The sequence below is a fragment of the Neophocaena asiaeorientalis genome, unplaced genomic scaffold (assembly GCF_003031525.2).
Source record: "Neophocaena asiaeorientalis asiaeorientalis breed wild unplaced genomic scaffold, Neophocaena_asiaeorientalis_V1.1 scaffold618, whole genome shotgun sequence".
In the NCBI taxonomy this organism is placed as follows: domain Eukaryota; kingdom Metazoa; phylum Chordata; class Mammalia; order Artiodactyla; family Phocoenidae; genus Neophocaena; species Neophocaena asiaeorientalis.
In genome coordinates this window covers 344,426-361,964 of record NW_020173978.1, presented here as the reverse complement: position 1 = coordinate 361,964, position 17,539 = coordinate 344,426, and the positions used below count along the sequence as shown (strand labels likewise).

Genomic DNA, 17,539 nt, shown 5'->3' with positions numbered 1-17,539 from the left:
AAGAATAACATTTTGTGTAATAGCCATCTTTTTGTAGTCTTAAAGTAGTGTACATTGTCTAGTCCCCAAATCTGGGCTAGTTTCTAAACTAGTACTTTCCATACTTAGATTCTTGAGAAAATGGGACACAAGGATAACAACTATTATCTAAAATGAAAAAAAAAATTTTTAATTATAATTTCTTTTTGACCACGTAGTACTGGATGATTGCTCATTTTTGGAAAACAGCAGAATAAAGCTTAAACTTTAAAACACAATTATTGAACATTTTAACCTTATTAAAGACTTAAAGATATTTTATTTTCTCTTTAGGTGGTACGAGACTATAATCTTCAGCTGTTTTTACAAGAGAATGCTGTATTTCACAAACCCCAGCCCTTCCAGTTCCAGCCTTGTGACAGTGATACTGTAAGGGAATTCCAGATTTTCATTTCATTTGTCTTTAAGCTATGTTTGTCCTTAAATAATTTCTATCCTTGGAATAGACAGACAAAAACTGAGTGTATCTCAATATTATAACAAAACTGTGAGGATGCAGAGAAACTGTGACATTTCTTCTTTCTAAAATGTGACTAACACGCCCAGTATCTTTATGCTAACAACTTTCTGCTTAATAGGGTTAAATCATAAAACAAGTTACTGGAAATCTGAAAACTGAACTGAGGGAAAAAGAAAAAAATACTCAATAAATTTTTTTCAGTTCAAATGTAAATTACATACTTTCTATTCATGAAATTCTTCACATGCATACCCTTCCAAAGAAACCAGTGGTTAAGTTTTAACCAGAATAGAATTAATAAATAGAATAATGAATATATGCATACAAATATTTTTACTGGTTTTATTAAAAATTATAGACCCTTTATAATTCCTTTCACATTTCTTAGAATGTTAAAGTATTAACACATGCCAAATTGGCAGTGTTTAAAAAACAATCATTAATCATACATTTTTATCCTTGAGTTTAATCTATGAAAAATGATAGCCATTTTTTAATTAAAGAAAAAGAACCAGAATACTAATTTAATGACATTTTTTAAAAGGTATTTAACTTCTACAAGTTGAGAAAGCACATGTTGGCATATCTAGCACATTCTCTCAATGCAGGCAAACCAAGAGGGAAGTCAAGTTGTATTGGTAAAGTCTGTTGGTAAACCTAGAATCAAAACCAGTGGAGTTTATGATATCAGAGTTTAGTGGTATCAGTTTAATAGAAACCTTTGCTGGAGATATCTTCATTACTTTTCCTACTAAATTTTAAGTAGCCCTGTTAGTGGCTATATAAAGAAATGTAGGAAATCAGCATTTCCCTCTAGATTTATTAACCCTTGCCCTTTATAGTAGCGCCTTTTTTTATCAACCAGCTTTTGCTGAATGACTCGGAGACATTGTCCTGAGGATACAGGGTATGGACAAGTTTGCCAAGCTTGACTTAAAATTGCAACTAATTTGAGAGTATTTTATCTTTGCCCATTTTCCTCAGGAAAATCAGAATAATAGTGACTCTCATCTCACTCATCCAAAGCCCAATGACAACCTGAAATCCTTCATTGTTTCTGAACACTGTGCTAAATGTTCTTAGCTGTGTGTCCCTGTTTGCCTTAAAATTCTAACTCTATGCTGTTTTCTGTCCTTGTGCAATCTGTACTGGGCAGAGTTTAAAAGCTGCCCAGCTGGTGGATATTGAGCTCTCCCCTGTCAGTGCTCTGAGAATGACCATAGCTGAGGTATATGGGGGTGTGGGTCAAGGGTGGGAGGGATGGGGTGTGTGGGTTTGCATGCTGATGAAGGGTGGGACCTGGTATTGGAATGAAAGTTATAAATATATGTGTAAGGGGCTACTGAATGCATAAGCTGGGGCTTTCCGTTTTTCCCTTATAAATTAGGGATTTCTTTTCCTCTTTATAGTGAAAAGATTGAGCTTTTCATTTGTCATCTTGTCTGAAGCACCTTAGTTTTCCTCAGCAGGAGTGCTGGAAAGAACCTTAGAGCTAACTTGCCTTTGTTAAAGAGGAAACTGAAGCCTAGAAAGGAAGAGAGACTTGTCCAGAGTCATACAGTGAATTAATGACACATTAATGTCTTGATTGCAGTTTAATGTTCGTTCCACATGCTACTCTGTTTTCTAAGAAGAAATGTTCAGCACTTGGGGAGCAGTTAATTTTTTCATAATGGAAAAAGATAAATGCTCACACATTTGTAAAAATCATCCCAGATTGTCAACCACTGAAAAAGTCTTTAGAATAATCATTTTGAAAATGTTTTTACCTGTAAAATTTGCTGTATGTACTTTTTGTTTTGTTGTAGATTAAGTATTCTTACTGCTCACAAAGAGTAAAATCCCAAATAATTGTTTTTACTCAGTATGGACTAGTACTGTTCTTTCATATGAGAATGGAACCATTGTTTACTTGCTTTTCTGGTTTCCTCTTGGAAAAGCCTGTCACGGAGAGTGCCAGTCAGCGCCGCATTAACTTACTCCTCCTGCCGGGGAAATGCAGGGCATGTAGGAAGCACTAATTGCCACTATCTTCTGTCGTATTTCTGAAATTGCTATTGTTACTATCCTATTTTGGAGCCTATTTTAATTCAACAGATACTGAGTCCCTACTGCATCTGAGTGCCAGTTCAGATAGAGGCTGAGGATAGCTATTACATGTTAAGAGCCTGGACTAGATGAGCTCACTGACATGTACACAAATAAGTACAATATAATGAGGCAAGTGCTGTATATGTTAGAGTGCTCCTGCTGTCCATTGATGGATACAGTTAATGCATCCTGATGTAGTATAATTTTTTTTTTGCGGTACGCAGGCCTCTCACTGTTGTGGCCTCTCCCGTTGCGGAGCACAGGCTCCGGACGCGCACGCTCAGCGGCCATGGCTTACGGGCCCAGCCGCTCTGCGGCATGTGGGATCTTCCCGGACCAGGGCACGAACCCGTGTCCCCTGCATCGGCAGGCGGACTCTCAACCACTGCGCCACCAGGGAAGCCCTGATGTAGTATAATCTTTTTACAAATTTTTTGAGGCATATTTACATATCATATAATTCACCCATTTCAAGTATATTATTCACTGATTTTTAGTAAATTGACCAAATTGTACAACCATCATCACAAGTAAGTTTTAGAACATTTTCTTGACCCCAGTAAGATCCCTCACGTCCGTTTACTGTTAATCCCTATTCCCATCCCCTGCCCAGGCAACCTCTAGTCTATTTTCTTTCTCTATAGGTTTCCGTTTTCTAGAAATTTCATGTAAATTGAATCATACAATATGTGGTCTCTTATGTCTTGCTTCTTTCACCTAGCATGTTTTTGAGGTTCATCTATGTCTTAGAATGTATCAGTAGTTTGTACCTTTTTAATTACTGAATAGTGTTATGAATATACCACATTTTGTTTATCTGTTCATCAGTGATAGACATTTAGGTTGTTACCCACTTTTGGCTATTATCAATAATGCCGATATTAACATTTGTGTACAAGTCTTTGTATGAATATGTTTTCAATATTCTTGAGTTGCTGAGTCTTACGGTAAATTTGTTTCACTTTTTAAGAAATTGACAAACTATTACAAAGTGGCTACCATTTTGTGTTTCCACTACCATTGTATATGGGTTCTTGTTTCTCCACATCTTCACTTCCATTTGTTATTGTCTCTCTATCTCTTTGCTTATAGCCATCCTAGAGGATGTGAAATAGTATCTCATTGTGGTTTTGATTTGCATTAACCTAATGACTGATGATGTTGAGTATCTTCTAATGAGCTTATTAGTGATTCATATATTTACTTTGGTAAAATGTCTATTCATATCTTTTGTCTTTTTTTATCAGATTGTTTGTCTTCTTATTATGGATTAGATCTTGAAGATGAATTGAAATTTACTTTGCAGTGATTGAAAAACAACATGGCAGGAAGTGAAAATAACAATTGAAAATAATAGGTGAAATTCACTGAAGATTTGTTTCATGCTAGATATTTTTCTAATTGCATTGCCTGTATTAACTCATTTAGTCCTCTCAACAATCTTATATTTTAGGTTCTCTTTTTAATCCTCATTTTATAGTCGAGGAAACTATAGTTAAGAAATTTGCTCAAGATCACTCAGCTAATAAGTGTTGGAGCCAGAAAAGCTTGAAAGTGCATCACCTGTTGAAATAGCAAGGAGGTTTGGTATGGTGAAGGTGTTGAACAACACCATAAATGTAGGTTGCAACCAGATTTTGTGTATGAGTTTTACATATGGTAGTATATGGAGAACTATGGAATGTTTTCAAGTAGGACAGTGATATGATAATTGTAGATGGATTCCCCCTGCGGGACAGTAGTGTTCCTTAATTTTATTTTGGATTTTATAATTTATATTAGGAACTTTGAACTCCTTATGGATTTAACACATTCATTTTTCACTCAATAGATATTTATTGTGTATAATTTGTATATACCCTTGCCTTATGTAGAGATGAATAGTCAATAAATATTTGATCTAGATTTAGGTAAGATGCATTCAGGAAAGCCATAGGACTTTTAAAGTCACCACCATGATTAAATTTAACTTAATTTTCTTCTGAAGGTTTTCATATATTATCTTAACTTCTTTTTAAAAAACTTTTTAATATAACCCATTTCAAATTCCAGTATTTTCCCTACAAAAGTCAAAAATGTCCAGTTGAAAACATACAGTCACAGTATTACCACTGGAATTTAATTAAGGGTTGAAATTATTGCACTTCTTCTTTTTGTGGCTTATCTTTTTTTATCTGCTGGTAAATCAAAATTCCTTTTCATTTTATTTTAATATATGATTATTTTGAGTCATGTTTTAGAATGATATACCAAAAGGAACTGGCCAAAATGATTTTATAAGGTCACAATTATCTATTCTGTGCAGCCATAGAATTAAATTAGGAATCTTAGTTTAACCATAAGATGGTTACAAGTGACAGTGATCAGTGGCAAGTTTCATCTGATGTAGTAATTTAGTAGCTGGCTTATGGTTAATACTGAAATATTTCCATGTCTGTATTTCCATATAGAGTTACCGATTTCTAAAGTATCCTTTCTTTATTCTTCTTTATATCTTCTGGTATCAGATGATACCAGAAAGTCAAAAATCTTTCTAGAAATAGTAAAGTTCACCTTTCTTCACTGAACTGAAAGTTTTTAATACAAGATTGTTCTGAGAAGGATATGGAATGTAGCCTAAAATTTTTTTTTAATAATTTTTAATATTTTATTATTATTATTTTTTGGCTGCTTTGGGTCTTTGTTGCCACATGTGGGATCTTTGTTGTGGCATGTGGGATCTATTTTAGTTGTGGCATGAGGGCTCTTAGTTACTGCATGCGGGATCTAGTTCCCTGACCAGGGATGGAACCCAGGCCCCCTGCATTGGGAGCGTAGGGTCTTAACCACTGGACCACCAGGGAAGTCTCAATGAGAGAATTTACATTTATCAGGCTCTCTATGTTGAAGAGTCATTCAGCTGTCACATGGGTCATACTTGTATTAGAGATTCATACAGGTGTTGTACAATGAGAAATCATGGGCTGTGCTGTGTGCTAGCTGTGTTTATTTATTTATTTACATCTTTATTGGAGTATAATTGCTTAACAATGGTGTGTTAGTTTCTGCTTTATAACAAAGTGAATCAGCTATACATATATGTATATCCCCATATCTCTCCCCTCTTGCATCTCCCTCCCTCCCACCCTCCCTATCCCAGCCCTCTAGGTGGTCACAAAGCACCTAGCTGATCTCCCTGTGCTACGTGGCTGCTTCCCACTAGCTGTCTATTTTACATTTGGTAGTATATATAAGTCCATGCCACTCTCTCACTTCATCCCAGCTGACCCTTCCCCCTCCCGGAGTCCTCAAGTCCATTCTCTAGTAGGTCTGCGTCTTTATTCCCATCCTGCCCCTAGGTTCTTCATAAACACATGAAAGAATGCTCAACATCATTAATCATTAGAGAAATGCAAATCAAAACTACAGTGAGGTATCACCTCACACCAGATAGAATGGCCATCATCAAAAAATCTACAAACAATAAATGCTGGAGCAGGTGTGGAGAAGAGGGAACCCTCTTGCACAGTTGGTGGGAATGTAAATTGATATAGCCACTATGGAGAACAGTATGGAGGTTCCTTAAAAAACTAAAAATAGAACTACCATATGACCCAGCAATCCCACTACTGGGCATATACCCTGAGAAAACCATAATTCAAACAGAGAAATGTACCACAATGTTCATTGCAGCACTATTTACAATAGCCAGGACATGGAAGCAACCTAAGTGTCCATCGACAGATGAATGGATAAAGAAGATGTGGTACATATGTACAATGGAATATTACTCAGCCATAAAAGGAAACGAAATTGAGTTATTTATAGTGAGGTGGATGGACCTAGAGTCTGTCACACAGAGTGAAGTAAGTCAGAAAGAGAAAAACAAATAACATATGCTAACACATATATATGGAATAAAAAAAAAGTTATGTGTTTATTTTTATTTACATATTTATATATATTTAACCTCTCTGATTCAGCTTCCTTGTATGAAATGACTCTATTGAGTTTGAAAATTAAACTTGACTCAGTGCCTTGCACATAGTAGATAGAAAATAAATGTTAACAGCCTTTTTTTTTTTCTATCCACAAGACAGGCATATTTCATTTTTTTAGGTTGTGCCACTAATTACTATAAGAAATACTAAAATATCAAATATAGAAGACATTACCAAGATTATAAAATATTGCAGTCATGGCCCCCAGTTCTCAACTCCCTTACTGAGTCTATCACTGAAAGTCCCTTGGGATTTCTGCTCTCCTGTTTTATTCTACAAGGCATAACTCACCAACCTCTCAGCAGTTTTTAAGGCTAAAAGGCAATCTGTGTGGAATAAAGAGTAGCCAATAGCTAACGATTAGTGTCCGTTCTTATTCTTCTTATAAGAACATGACTTGCCTTGCTCAGCATCTCTCTGCCCTGTATACATCTCAATGTGTCTCCCTTCCATTACCAGAACTAGTGATGTGTACCCTTAGGGAGCATTTCCTCACATCCTGTGAAAAAGGACAAGGTCAACCTGGGATGGGAAATAATACGAGAAACATGCACGTCCACAAAACTTAGATAAGTATGACCTATACAAGCAGGAAAAACTTAAGGAAACATTTCCCTCAAACTTCCTGGTGGGGATGAGAAGACCTTTTCCTCTTTACCTTCTCTGAACTGCAAATAATAAGAACTTCACATATAATGATAAAAGAAAAGAGCTGACATTAAATTTCCAACATATGATCTTTTCCTGTTATTTGAACTGCTAGTTCTGATATTTAATTCTGCCTTCTATAGATTAACAGTTACATTAAGACGACCACTTGCTGCAATTAGGATTTTGCACATTAACGTTTCACTTACGTGGGGCATTTTATGCATCTATTTAAAAATAAGTATTTAGCAAAAATGCCCTTGTCTATAAAAGACTATATGGAGTCAATATATCATGCAGAGAATTTACCTGAAAATTCTCATTGTTACAAGTGGCTCTTTCTGTTGATGGGAATCTTATATTGCATATAGCATTGGCTCATCATCATGAAAGCATTGTGATAGAGAATTTATGAAAAATCCTCCTGATGGGTAAATAGGTACCATCATCTTGTACATATACTGGCAACAGTATCCAAAAATGAAAACCCTGATTATAGACGTGTCACTTTCTAGAATCAGCAGTACCTACAGTCAAGTGTTCAAAGGGGTCTGTCCTAAGTTCTAGAGCCTTTCAAAAAGGACTTACTTTTCACAGAAAACTTACCATCTATATAATAGATCTTTCTCCCAGTCTGGTGCCTTTTCTAGCCATTGAGAGGAATCCAGAGCTTTCCATAGATGCCTTGGTAACGTACTGACATGCAAGGAGCCTGGAAGTTCAGTTTTTTTTTTTAATATACCTTGTGATTATAGCTCTTAAAGCAAAGTCTCTGTTAGAGCTACCAAACTAAAGGTATACTCCTCCTGAGGTTGTTCCATCCAGTCATGCCTCTACATACGTCTAGAGTGTACCAGACACAAGGTTTTTTTTGTAGTCTTTTGTTTTCATGTCAGGGACATATTCTCCTTTCAGATTTACCTTTGGTATTCTAAGCCAAGACAAGAGAAGAGTATTCCTTTTTCAGATTTCTCATTAGTTCCTCAGCCCAGCCTTACTGTAATTGTATATCCTCTTCCTCAGTTGTCCAAGGTTTTCCAGAAATGTTCAAAAGCTCAAGCAGCATTAATTGTCTTCTAGTTTACTCCCCTGAGAGACAAGGCACACTCAACCCAGTTATCTGGATGAGTTGCCACTTCTCTTCTAAGTGAAAGTGCTGCTATCCAAGCATAGTTAAATCAGAATAAGTTAAATTATGTCTCAAGAGGAACACTGCTACACTTCTCTCCACAAAATATGTGACTTAAAGATCCACAGTCTCGGACTTCCCTGGTGGTCCAGTGATAGAGACTCCGCACTTCCACTGCAAGGGGCACAGGGTTCGATCCCTGGTTGGGAAAGTTCCACATACTGTGCAGTGTGGCAAAAAAAATTAAAATAAAAGATCCACAATCTCCTATCAAAAGCTTTCAGTCAGTGTGTCTCAAAATTTGGAATCTTTCAGGTTTTAGAAAGGTAATCCATCTGTCATATACTGTGTAACACCCTGAGCAGGGTGTATGGAAGTACTCAGTGATCAAACACAGCATCTTTGCAATAAAACATTTGAATATTCACATCAAATGAAATAAATAAAAACTATAAATAACCTCTCTTTAGTTCAATTCAAATTTTAGCTCCAAACTTACCAAAAAGAAAAGGAAAAAAAACTTAATGATTTTCAGAGCGTTTTGGATTTCAAAATTACAGGACTGTGAACTTGTATAAACATGACTGCTAAGAATATAATAGCCTACGAAGATCCAGATGCTTTTTACTTGAAGAGGTCCTTCTGAGAACAATAATTAACTTTCTTAAAATAATTAACAGTGTAGTATTAAATTTCATAAAGAATAAGTTGGATCAAATATTTAACACAATACATCTCTTATCTACCAGTAAACAAGTAGTGCAGATCCCTTGAATGAGGGTTAATAAGATTGTTCCTGGCGTACGATATTAGCATGACAACCCTAACATTATCTTTCTTGAAAATGGATCGGAATGCTAGTATTTTACTCTGTTAGTGGTTTTCATTCATCATACATGACCATCTCTTTTCCTCTCTTTCAAATGGTTATATTTTGGTTACAGACTTGAAAAATAATGACTGTGTTTCTTGTGTGAAAATCAGCTTTTCTATCCCTACTCACTTTGTCCTTCTGCGTGCAGGCTCAGATATATGTCTGAACCTTCTATACCCTTATGCTAACCTTAAAATGAACTGAAATCATATCTTTCTCTAAGGACAAAACAGTTAAGATGACTTAAAGACTAATATATCAAGAATATGTTGGAATGAGTGGGAATTCCCTGATGGTCCAGTGGTTAGGACTCCTCACTTTCACTGCCAAGGGCCTGGGTTCAGTCCCTGGTCAGGGAATTAAGATCTCGCAAGCTGCACAGCCAAAAAAAAATAAAAACACTCTGTAGTGTAGTTCTTTAAAGTTATTTAATAACTGTAAATTTTGAAGACTGTATTTTAATATTACTTTCTAAAAAGATTTGTAATTATTATTTTTTTTTTTTTTTAAGATTTGTAATTTTTAAAAACAACATTGCTAGGCTCTGAAAGCCTTCCTAAACTCTTGAAAGAGTTTGGCTTTTGTTTTTCTAAAAACAAAATTAAATCAAAAGATGTCTCTTCTTTTCTTTTGTTTTTGGCTGCATCATACGGCATTCGGCATCTTAGCTCTCTGCCCGCCTGACTAGGGGTGGAACACATGCCCCCTGCAGTGGAAGTGTGGAGTCCTAACCACTGGACCACCAGGGAAGTCCCTAAATCAAAAGATGTCTTAACATTTAAGTAAAAGCCTAGACAAAATTTCATTGAAAAGAAATTTGTATTTTAGCAATGTCTTTTTTTTTTTTCATTTTAACATCTTTATTGGAGTATAATTGCTTTACAATGGTATTTTAGCTCTTCTGTAAATGTTTGATGGAATTCGCCTGTGAAGCTATCTGGCCCTGGACTTTTTGTTTGTTAGAAGTTTTTTTTGTTTTGTTTTGTTTTGTGGTACGTGAGCCTCTCACTGCTGTGGCCTCTCCCGTTGCTGAGCACAGGCTCTGGACGCGCTTTATCAATTTTGTTTATCTTCTCAAAGAACCAGCTTTTAGTTTTATTGATCTTTGCTATCGTTTCCTTCATTTATTTTTCATTTATTTCTGATCTGATCTTTATGATTTCTTTCCTTCTGCTAACCTTGAGGTTTTTTTGTTCTTGTTTCTCTAATTGTTTTAGGTGTAAGGTGAGGTTGTTTATTTGAGATGTTTCTTGTTTCTTAAGGTAGGATTGTATTGCTATAAACTTCCGTCTTAGAACTGCTTTGCTGCATACCATAGGTTTTGGGTTGTCGTGTTTTCATTGTCATTTGTTTCTAGGTATTTTTTGATTTCCTCTTTGATTTCTTCAGTGATCTCTTGGTTATTAAGTAGTGTATTGTTTAGCCTCCACGTGTTTGTATTTTTTACAGATTTTTTTCCTATAATTGTTATCTAGTCTCATAGCGTTGCAGTCAGAAAAGATACTTGATACGATTTCAGTTTTCTTAAATTTACCAAGACTTGATTTGTGACCCAAGATATGATCTATTCTGGAGAATGTTCCATGAGCACTTGAGAAGGATGGGTATTGTGTTGTTTTTGGATGGAATGTCCTATAAATATCAATTAAGTCCATCTTGTTTAATGTATCATTTAAAGCTTGTGTTTCATTATTTATTTTAATTTTGGATGATCTGTCCATTGGTGAAAGTGGGGTGTTAAAGTTCCCTACTATGATTGTGTTACTGTCGATTTCCCCTTTTATGGCTGTTAGTATTTGCCTTATGTATTGAGGTGCTCCTATGTTGGGTGCATAAATATTTACAATTGTTATATCTTCTTCTTGGATTGATCCCTTGATCATTATGTGATGTCCTTGTCTCTTGTAATAGTCTTTGTTTTAAAGTCTATTTTGTCTGATATGAGAATTGCTACTCCAGCTTTCTTTTGATTTCCATTTGCATGGAATATATTTTTCCATCTTCTCACTTTCAGTATGTATGTGTCCCTAGGTCTGAAGTGGGACTCTTGTAGACAGCATATATACAGGTCTTGTTTTTGTATCCATTCAGCCAGTCTGTTTCTTTTGGTTGGAGCATTTAATCCATTTACATTTAAGGTAGTTATCGATATGTATGTTCCTATTACCATTTTCTTAATTGTTTTGTGTTTGTTATTGTAGGTCTTTTCCTTCTTTTGTGTTTCCTGCCTAGAGAGGTTCCTTTAGCATTTTTCTTGCATTTTGTCTATTCTATTTCCAAGATTTTGGATCATCTTTACTATCATTATTCTGAATTCTTTTTCAGGTAGACCGCCTATTCCCTCTTCATTGTTTGGTCTGGTGGGTGTTTACCTTGCTCCTTCATCTGCTGTGTGTTTCTCTGTCTTCTCATTTTGCTTATCTTACTGTTTCTGGGGTCTCCTTTTCGCAGGATGCAAGTTCGTAGTTTCCGTTGTTTTTGGTGTCTGTCCCCAGTGGCTAAGGTTGGTTCAGTGGGTTGTGTAGGCTTCCTGGTGGAGGGGACTAGTGCCTTTGTTCTGGTGGATGAGGCTGGATCTTGTCTTTCTGGTGGGCAGGTCCACATCTGGTGATGTGTTTTGGGGTGTCTGTGGCCTTATTATTTTAGGTAGCCTCCCTGATGGGGCTGTGTTCCTGTTTTGCTAGTTGTTCGGCGTAGGGTGTCCAGCACTGTAGCTTGCTGGTCGTTGAGTGGAGCTGGGCCTTGGCGTTGAGATGGAGATCTCTGGGAGATTTTCGCCTTTTGATATTACGTGGAGCTGGGATGCCTCTTGTGGACCAGTGTCCTGAACTTGGCTCTCCCACCTCAGAGGCAGAGCCCTGACGCCTGGCTGGAGCACCAAGAGCCTTTCATCCACACGGCTATACGAGGAGCAGCTCCTTGATGAGATGCAAAAACCACAGGCCAGCTGTGAACTCAAGAGTCTGCTTCCCAGTTCACCTGGTGGAAGCTGTGGGCTTTCCCTCCACAGAGTGCGCAGGCCCAGTGACTCCCTAATGGCTGCTTTTTTTTTTTCTTTTTTATTTATTTATTTATTTATGGCTGTGTTGAGTCTTCATTTCTGAGCGTGGGCTTTCTCTAGTTGTGGCAAGCGGGGGCCACTCTTCATCACGGTGCGCAGGCCTCTCACTATCGCAGCCTCTGTTGTGGAGCACAGGCTCCAGACGCACAGGCTCAGGAATTGTGGCTCATGGGCCCAGTTGCTCCTCAGCATGTGGGATCTTCCCAGACCAGGGCTCGAACCCATGTCCCCTGCATTGGCAGGAAGATTCTGAACCACTGCGCCACCAGGGAAGCCCTAATGGCTGCTTTTTAAAGAACAAATAAATTTCCTAAAATAAAATGTATAAAAATTCCTTAATTGGGAGATTCAAAAAAAATTCCTTCCTTAGTCATCCATTTTGAGTGGATTTTGTAGTGAGAATTTAAACATGAAGAAAGAGACCTTTTATTTTACAAGTGGGAGAGGGATCTCAATCCTCAAGTGAGCTTTGAGAACCTGTATTAAAATGCATGGTTTTCAATAAATTAGTCCCCTTTCTCCTGTGTTCATTCTGTTCTTCCCTACATAAAATACTTTCCTTCATCCATTAGAAGCTGATTCTAATTCAGTGTGTTTATTCTCTTGTCCCTCTGAAGGCACCATTCTAATAATCTGGTGGCCTGCCCCTCACTTTAGGTTATATGTTTACCAGCCTTTACTGAGGGCATTCTGTGTACTATTAGGCATGGTGCTAGATGCCAGGAAATGTATTCTTTCAAGGCCTCAGATTGCCTAAAGACAAATAGGAAACATACATGCAGCAGTCACAGTATAATTTGATGTTGGCCTGACAGTAGCCACTCAGTAGATGTCTAACAAATTAATAAATTAATATAATGGAGATATGTCTAAAGTGAAGGAGCCACTGAGTCTATCTGGGAAAGTCAGGGAAGATTTCACAGAGAACAAGGACTTGAACTGAGATTTGAAGAATAACTAGGAATTTGTCTGTGGACAAAAAAATATAGGGGAGTTATTCCAACCAGAGGTAACAGTACTCAAAAGCATAGGCCTGTGTTTTGGATTGACATTTATTTTCCAGGAAAAGACCTATCTGCTTCTGAAATTTTTTATTAAAGTTTGTATGATTTTTGAAATGTGATGTTTCCAAATTTTCAAGAATCACATTTAGTTGACCTAACTTATCAAATAACCCAAACTGACAGACTAATAAAAAACTACCTAATCTACATTTAAAAGTCGATAGGAAATTCTTTTTATAGCATTTCTCTTCAGTTTGTAATTTATTTGAATTATTTTTGTTCTACTATTACTCTGAGAATTGTTATGTTATAATATATGCCTCTTTTAAAATAATCAAATTAAATAAGTGCACTTTTCCAGAGCTAGGCTACAGTGCTGTTTGATATTTAATTGTAAAAGTCTCATGTTCTGCTTCAGGAAAATAACAATGTTCTTTAAATTATTGTGCTTAATAGCCTATATGTTACTATTCCTTTATGTATTTTAACTATACTTTTAAGAGGTAAAGGAAAAGTGTTAAAAGTATGAACCAATGATTAAATTAGCCAGCATTTTAAAAAGAAGCAGTCAGTAGCATTCCTTTGCTGGAATCAACCACTACTGATACCACCATTTTAAAAGGTAATGATCTTTACTAGATTCAGATTTATATTCATCTTTGATCTCCGGAGTGGCATTAGAACATTTCTCTATGTATTGTTTAGTACCCTGGGCTGTGTTTGCCTTGTATGGAATTCTCATTTGTCTAGAACTGTATTATAGGTAGCCATGTTTTTCCATGGCTTGATTTCAGAATTCATGAAAAAGATCAGTTTACTTGAATTTTAGTTATGTGTTATTATTCCCTGCTCAGAGGGTCCCAAAGTCACATCTCCCAATCAGTGGTAATTGTGATCTGTTCTGATCATTGGGCACTCCTGAGTAATAGTAAACCCATAGGGAATGAGAAAAAAGCCCTATCTTTTTTTCTCCAGCTTTTAAGTACAGATAATACTCAGTAAAAAGGTACAGATTTGTATGGGCATGTTGGCCATGCAGCCAACACACATTTTTAGACCCATTTACCAGTTCCTAAAATGTACCTCAGTAATAAAAATTAAATATCTCTATCAGTTGCCTCCTTTCTCTATGCTCTATAAGTTCATTCTCTTTGAGATCCTTTCATTATATCTTCCGTCTTGTTTTTGCTTCATTATTTGGGCTATCAAGAACCTGGGAATTATTTGGACTTTTTTATTAACAGTAATGACAAAATTTTTTGTTTCAAGTAATTTTCTGTTGGGTCTTTAGCATTAGCAGTTACCATCTATTGGATGCTTATGTATATACCATAAGAGAATGTTTAAAATATGACCTCGTTTTGCCCTAAATAACCCCTATGAGATAGGTGGCATTTTCACCAATTTTTGGCTGTAACTAAGACACAGATTAACTAACAGCCCATGATCATGAAGCTAATAAATGGCATAGAGAGGATTAAAACTGGGTTTATCTGGCTTAAAAACCTGTACCTGGGCTCTTCAGAGTATACCTTTCTACCATACATCCTATAGATTACATTTGTGTCTTCATCCAGGGTTTAACTTTTTAAACCCTGGCTTCTGAGGACAGATAATGTAAATGCCTAGATCCTTTTTCAAAATAAATATAATAAGAGAGCTGGTTCCCTAATAGCCCAAAGAATGAATTGGTATAAAATGTAAATGTAAAGTTGGTTAGATTTGAATATGTTTCAATTCATTTACCATTATATAATCTAGCTTTAGCTGAAATGTCTGCATAGAGTAAAAGTTTTTCAACCTTGCCTGCAGTCCCCCCAACAAAAATATTAAATTTTTAATCCAATTTATCAAATTCTGCTTACCAATTGTGAGCTATATGTGACCTTGCAAAAGTCAGTTTGGGGTTTTTTTCTTTCTTTTTTAATATTTATTTACTTTTGGCTGCGTTGCGCATGCAGGGCATGCGGGATCTTTCCTTGCAGCGCACAGGCTTAGTTGCTCTGCAGCATGTGGGATCCTAGTTCCCCGACCAGAGATTGAACCCGCATCCCCTGCATTGGAAGATGGATTCTTAACCATTGGACCACCAGGGAAGTCCCACAAAAGTCAGTTTTTAAAGATCTTTCCACTCTAAAATTTTGCTTTTTGTATTAAAATCATCTTTGGATAATCCATATTTTAAAAAATTATTTTCTTTCCTAGTTATTTTACTAAAGATTTTTTTCATGGGTTCTTAAGAGTTTAGAGAAAGTTAAAATAGTTTAGTGGTTAAGAGCTCTAATTCTGGAATCGGAAGTTGTAACAATTGAATATCTGGCGCACACTGGAAATTTTATTTAACATCTCTGAGCCTTGATTTCCTTTTCTATAAAATGGCTGTGTGACCCATCTCATAAGATTGTTATAAAAGTTATGTGAAGCACTTTCCACAGTACCTTGCATAATAGTGGTTAACTATTACTCTTGTTTAGTTAGATTTTTCAATTTGTTCTTTGTGAAATATGGTTATAGCATTTTAGGGCAAGAAGAATCCCTTAGTAATCATTTGATGTAGCACCCCTATCTCTGAGATGACACTAAAGCCCAGAAGAACGACAAAAGCTAGCTTGAGGTTTGGTGGTAAGTATAACTAAATTAAACCCAATATTTTTGAGGATGGATAGGTTGTGTCGCTGTTATTGTATTGTTTTATTTTTCTCTTTTCACTTCTATGCAATGATTCTTTAATCCCATTGAAACTGTTGAGTTGTTTCCATTTTGTCTGTGCAAGTGTTTTAGTGTCATAGTAGGTTGGCATAAATACTTTTTCTTCTTTGCTTAGCTTAGCTAGCTTGCTTTATACCCAAAATGGATCATGCTACAGTTAGAGATGAAGCTTTAATGTTCAGCAGTGTAAGACAAAAATCTGTGATCATTTACGGTTTTCATACCGTCCTCTTTGTCTCCTGCTAATCTTCTGTGACATGAGACATTGCTTCCCACAGTAGTGGAGCATGCCTCCTGTTTTGAGTGCTGGTAAAGTGAAGGCCCTCTGGTCTACCTACAAAATGGTAGTGATTTCAATAAGGATAACAATACTTTTCTCTCTGTTTTCTCTTGTGTTGTAGAGCCGACAGTTAGAATCAGAAACTGGGACCACAGAGGAGCACAGTTTAAACAAAGAGGCTCGGAAATGGGCCACACGTGTGGCACGGGAGCACAAAAATATTGTTCACCAACAACGGGTAAGTGTGATAGAGAATCTTAGGTTATGTCTAGCATTAAGCCAAATGTCAAACCAGTTTAAGGAGTTGAATTTTATTGATGTGGAAAATACCTGATAGATGTTTTTTCTATAATTTCTCAGCACTCAGAAGTATATTCTCAGCTATCTTCTAAACTTGAAAATTCCTTAAGCCCTCTAGCAGCAACACAGTAATTTATCTGTTTGCCATAGAATTGCTTAAGGAAGACTAGTGATAGTGTATTATAATCTTTTGGGCAGTGGAAGAGATGTGCATATGTTGAATTAGGCTTTTCATCTCCAAGACAGACTTTCTGAAGATGCAGTTGTAGATTCCATGAAAATGTATCTTCAAGACTACACTTTAGGGACTTCCCTGGTGGTCCAGTGGTAAGGAATCCTCCTTAACAATGCAGGGGACACGGGTTCAATCTCTGGTCATGGAACTAAGATCCCACATTCCACCGGGCAGCTAAGTCCATGCACCACAACTACCGAGCTTGCGTGCCTCAACTAGAAAGCCTGCATGCCACAAGGTACAGAGCCCATGTGCTCTGTTACCTGCACGTCACAACTACAGAGCCCTTGAGCCCTTGTGCCCTGGAGCCTGTGCACCACAACTAGAGAAGAGAAAACCCACACGCCACAACTAGAGAGAAACCTGCACGCCGCAGTGAAAGATCCTGCATGCCTCAATGAAGATCCCACGTGCCACAACTAAGACCCAACGCAGCCAAAAGTAAATAAAATAAATAAATAATAAATAAATCTTTAAAAAAGACAAAACTTTAAGTACAAAGAAATTATTTTAGATATAGTAAATTTTTTTCTATTTTCCATTTATTTATAACTTTATTTTTCTTTTTCTTTACCTTCATATCCAGCTTCTTAAGAGAATTATATGTGTTTAGTATCTGTATTTCCTAACCTCGTGCTTATTTTTTAGCTCATTACATTTGAGCTTTCCCTTCTTCCCCTTTCCCCAATTCATAGAGACTGCACATGCCAAAATTACCAATGATGTCTG

General features: G+C 36.5%; 1 protein-coding gene across 3 annotated transcripts in view; it reads left to right on the top strand.

Annotated features, from left to right (window-relative positions):
- Nucleotides 1–17,539, top strand: part of FCHSD2 (FCH and double SH3 domains 2) — a 309,212-nt gene that overhangs the window by 246,104 nt on the left and 45,569 nt on the right. For all 3 annotated transcript variants that reach the window (XM_024753308.1, XM_024753309.1, XM_024753307.1), the window contains exons 10-11: nucleotides 313–408; nucleotides 16,397–16,513. In XM_024753308.1, the coding sequence (XP_024609076.1) occupies nucleotides 313–408; nucleotides 16,397–16,513 (213 nt within the window). The remainder of the gene's footprint in view (nucleotides 1–312; nucleotides 409–16,396; nucleotides 16,514–17,539) is intronic.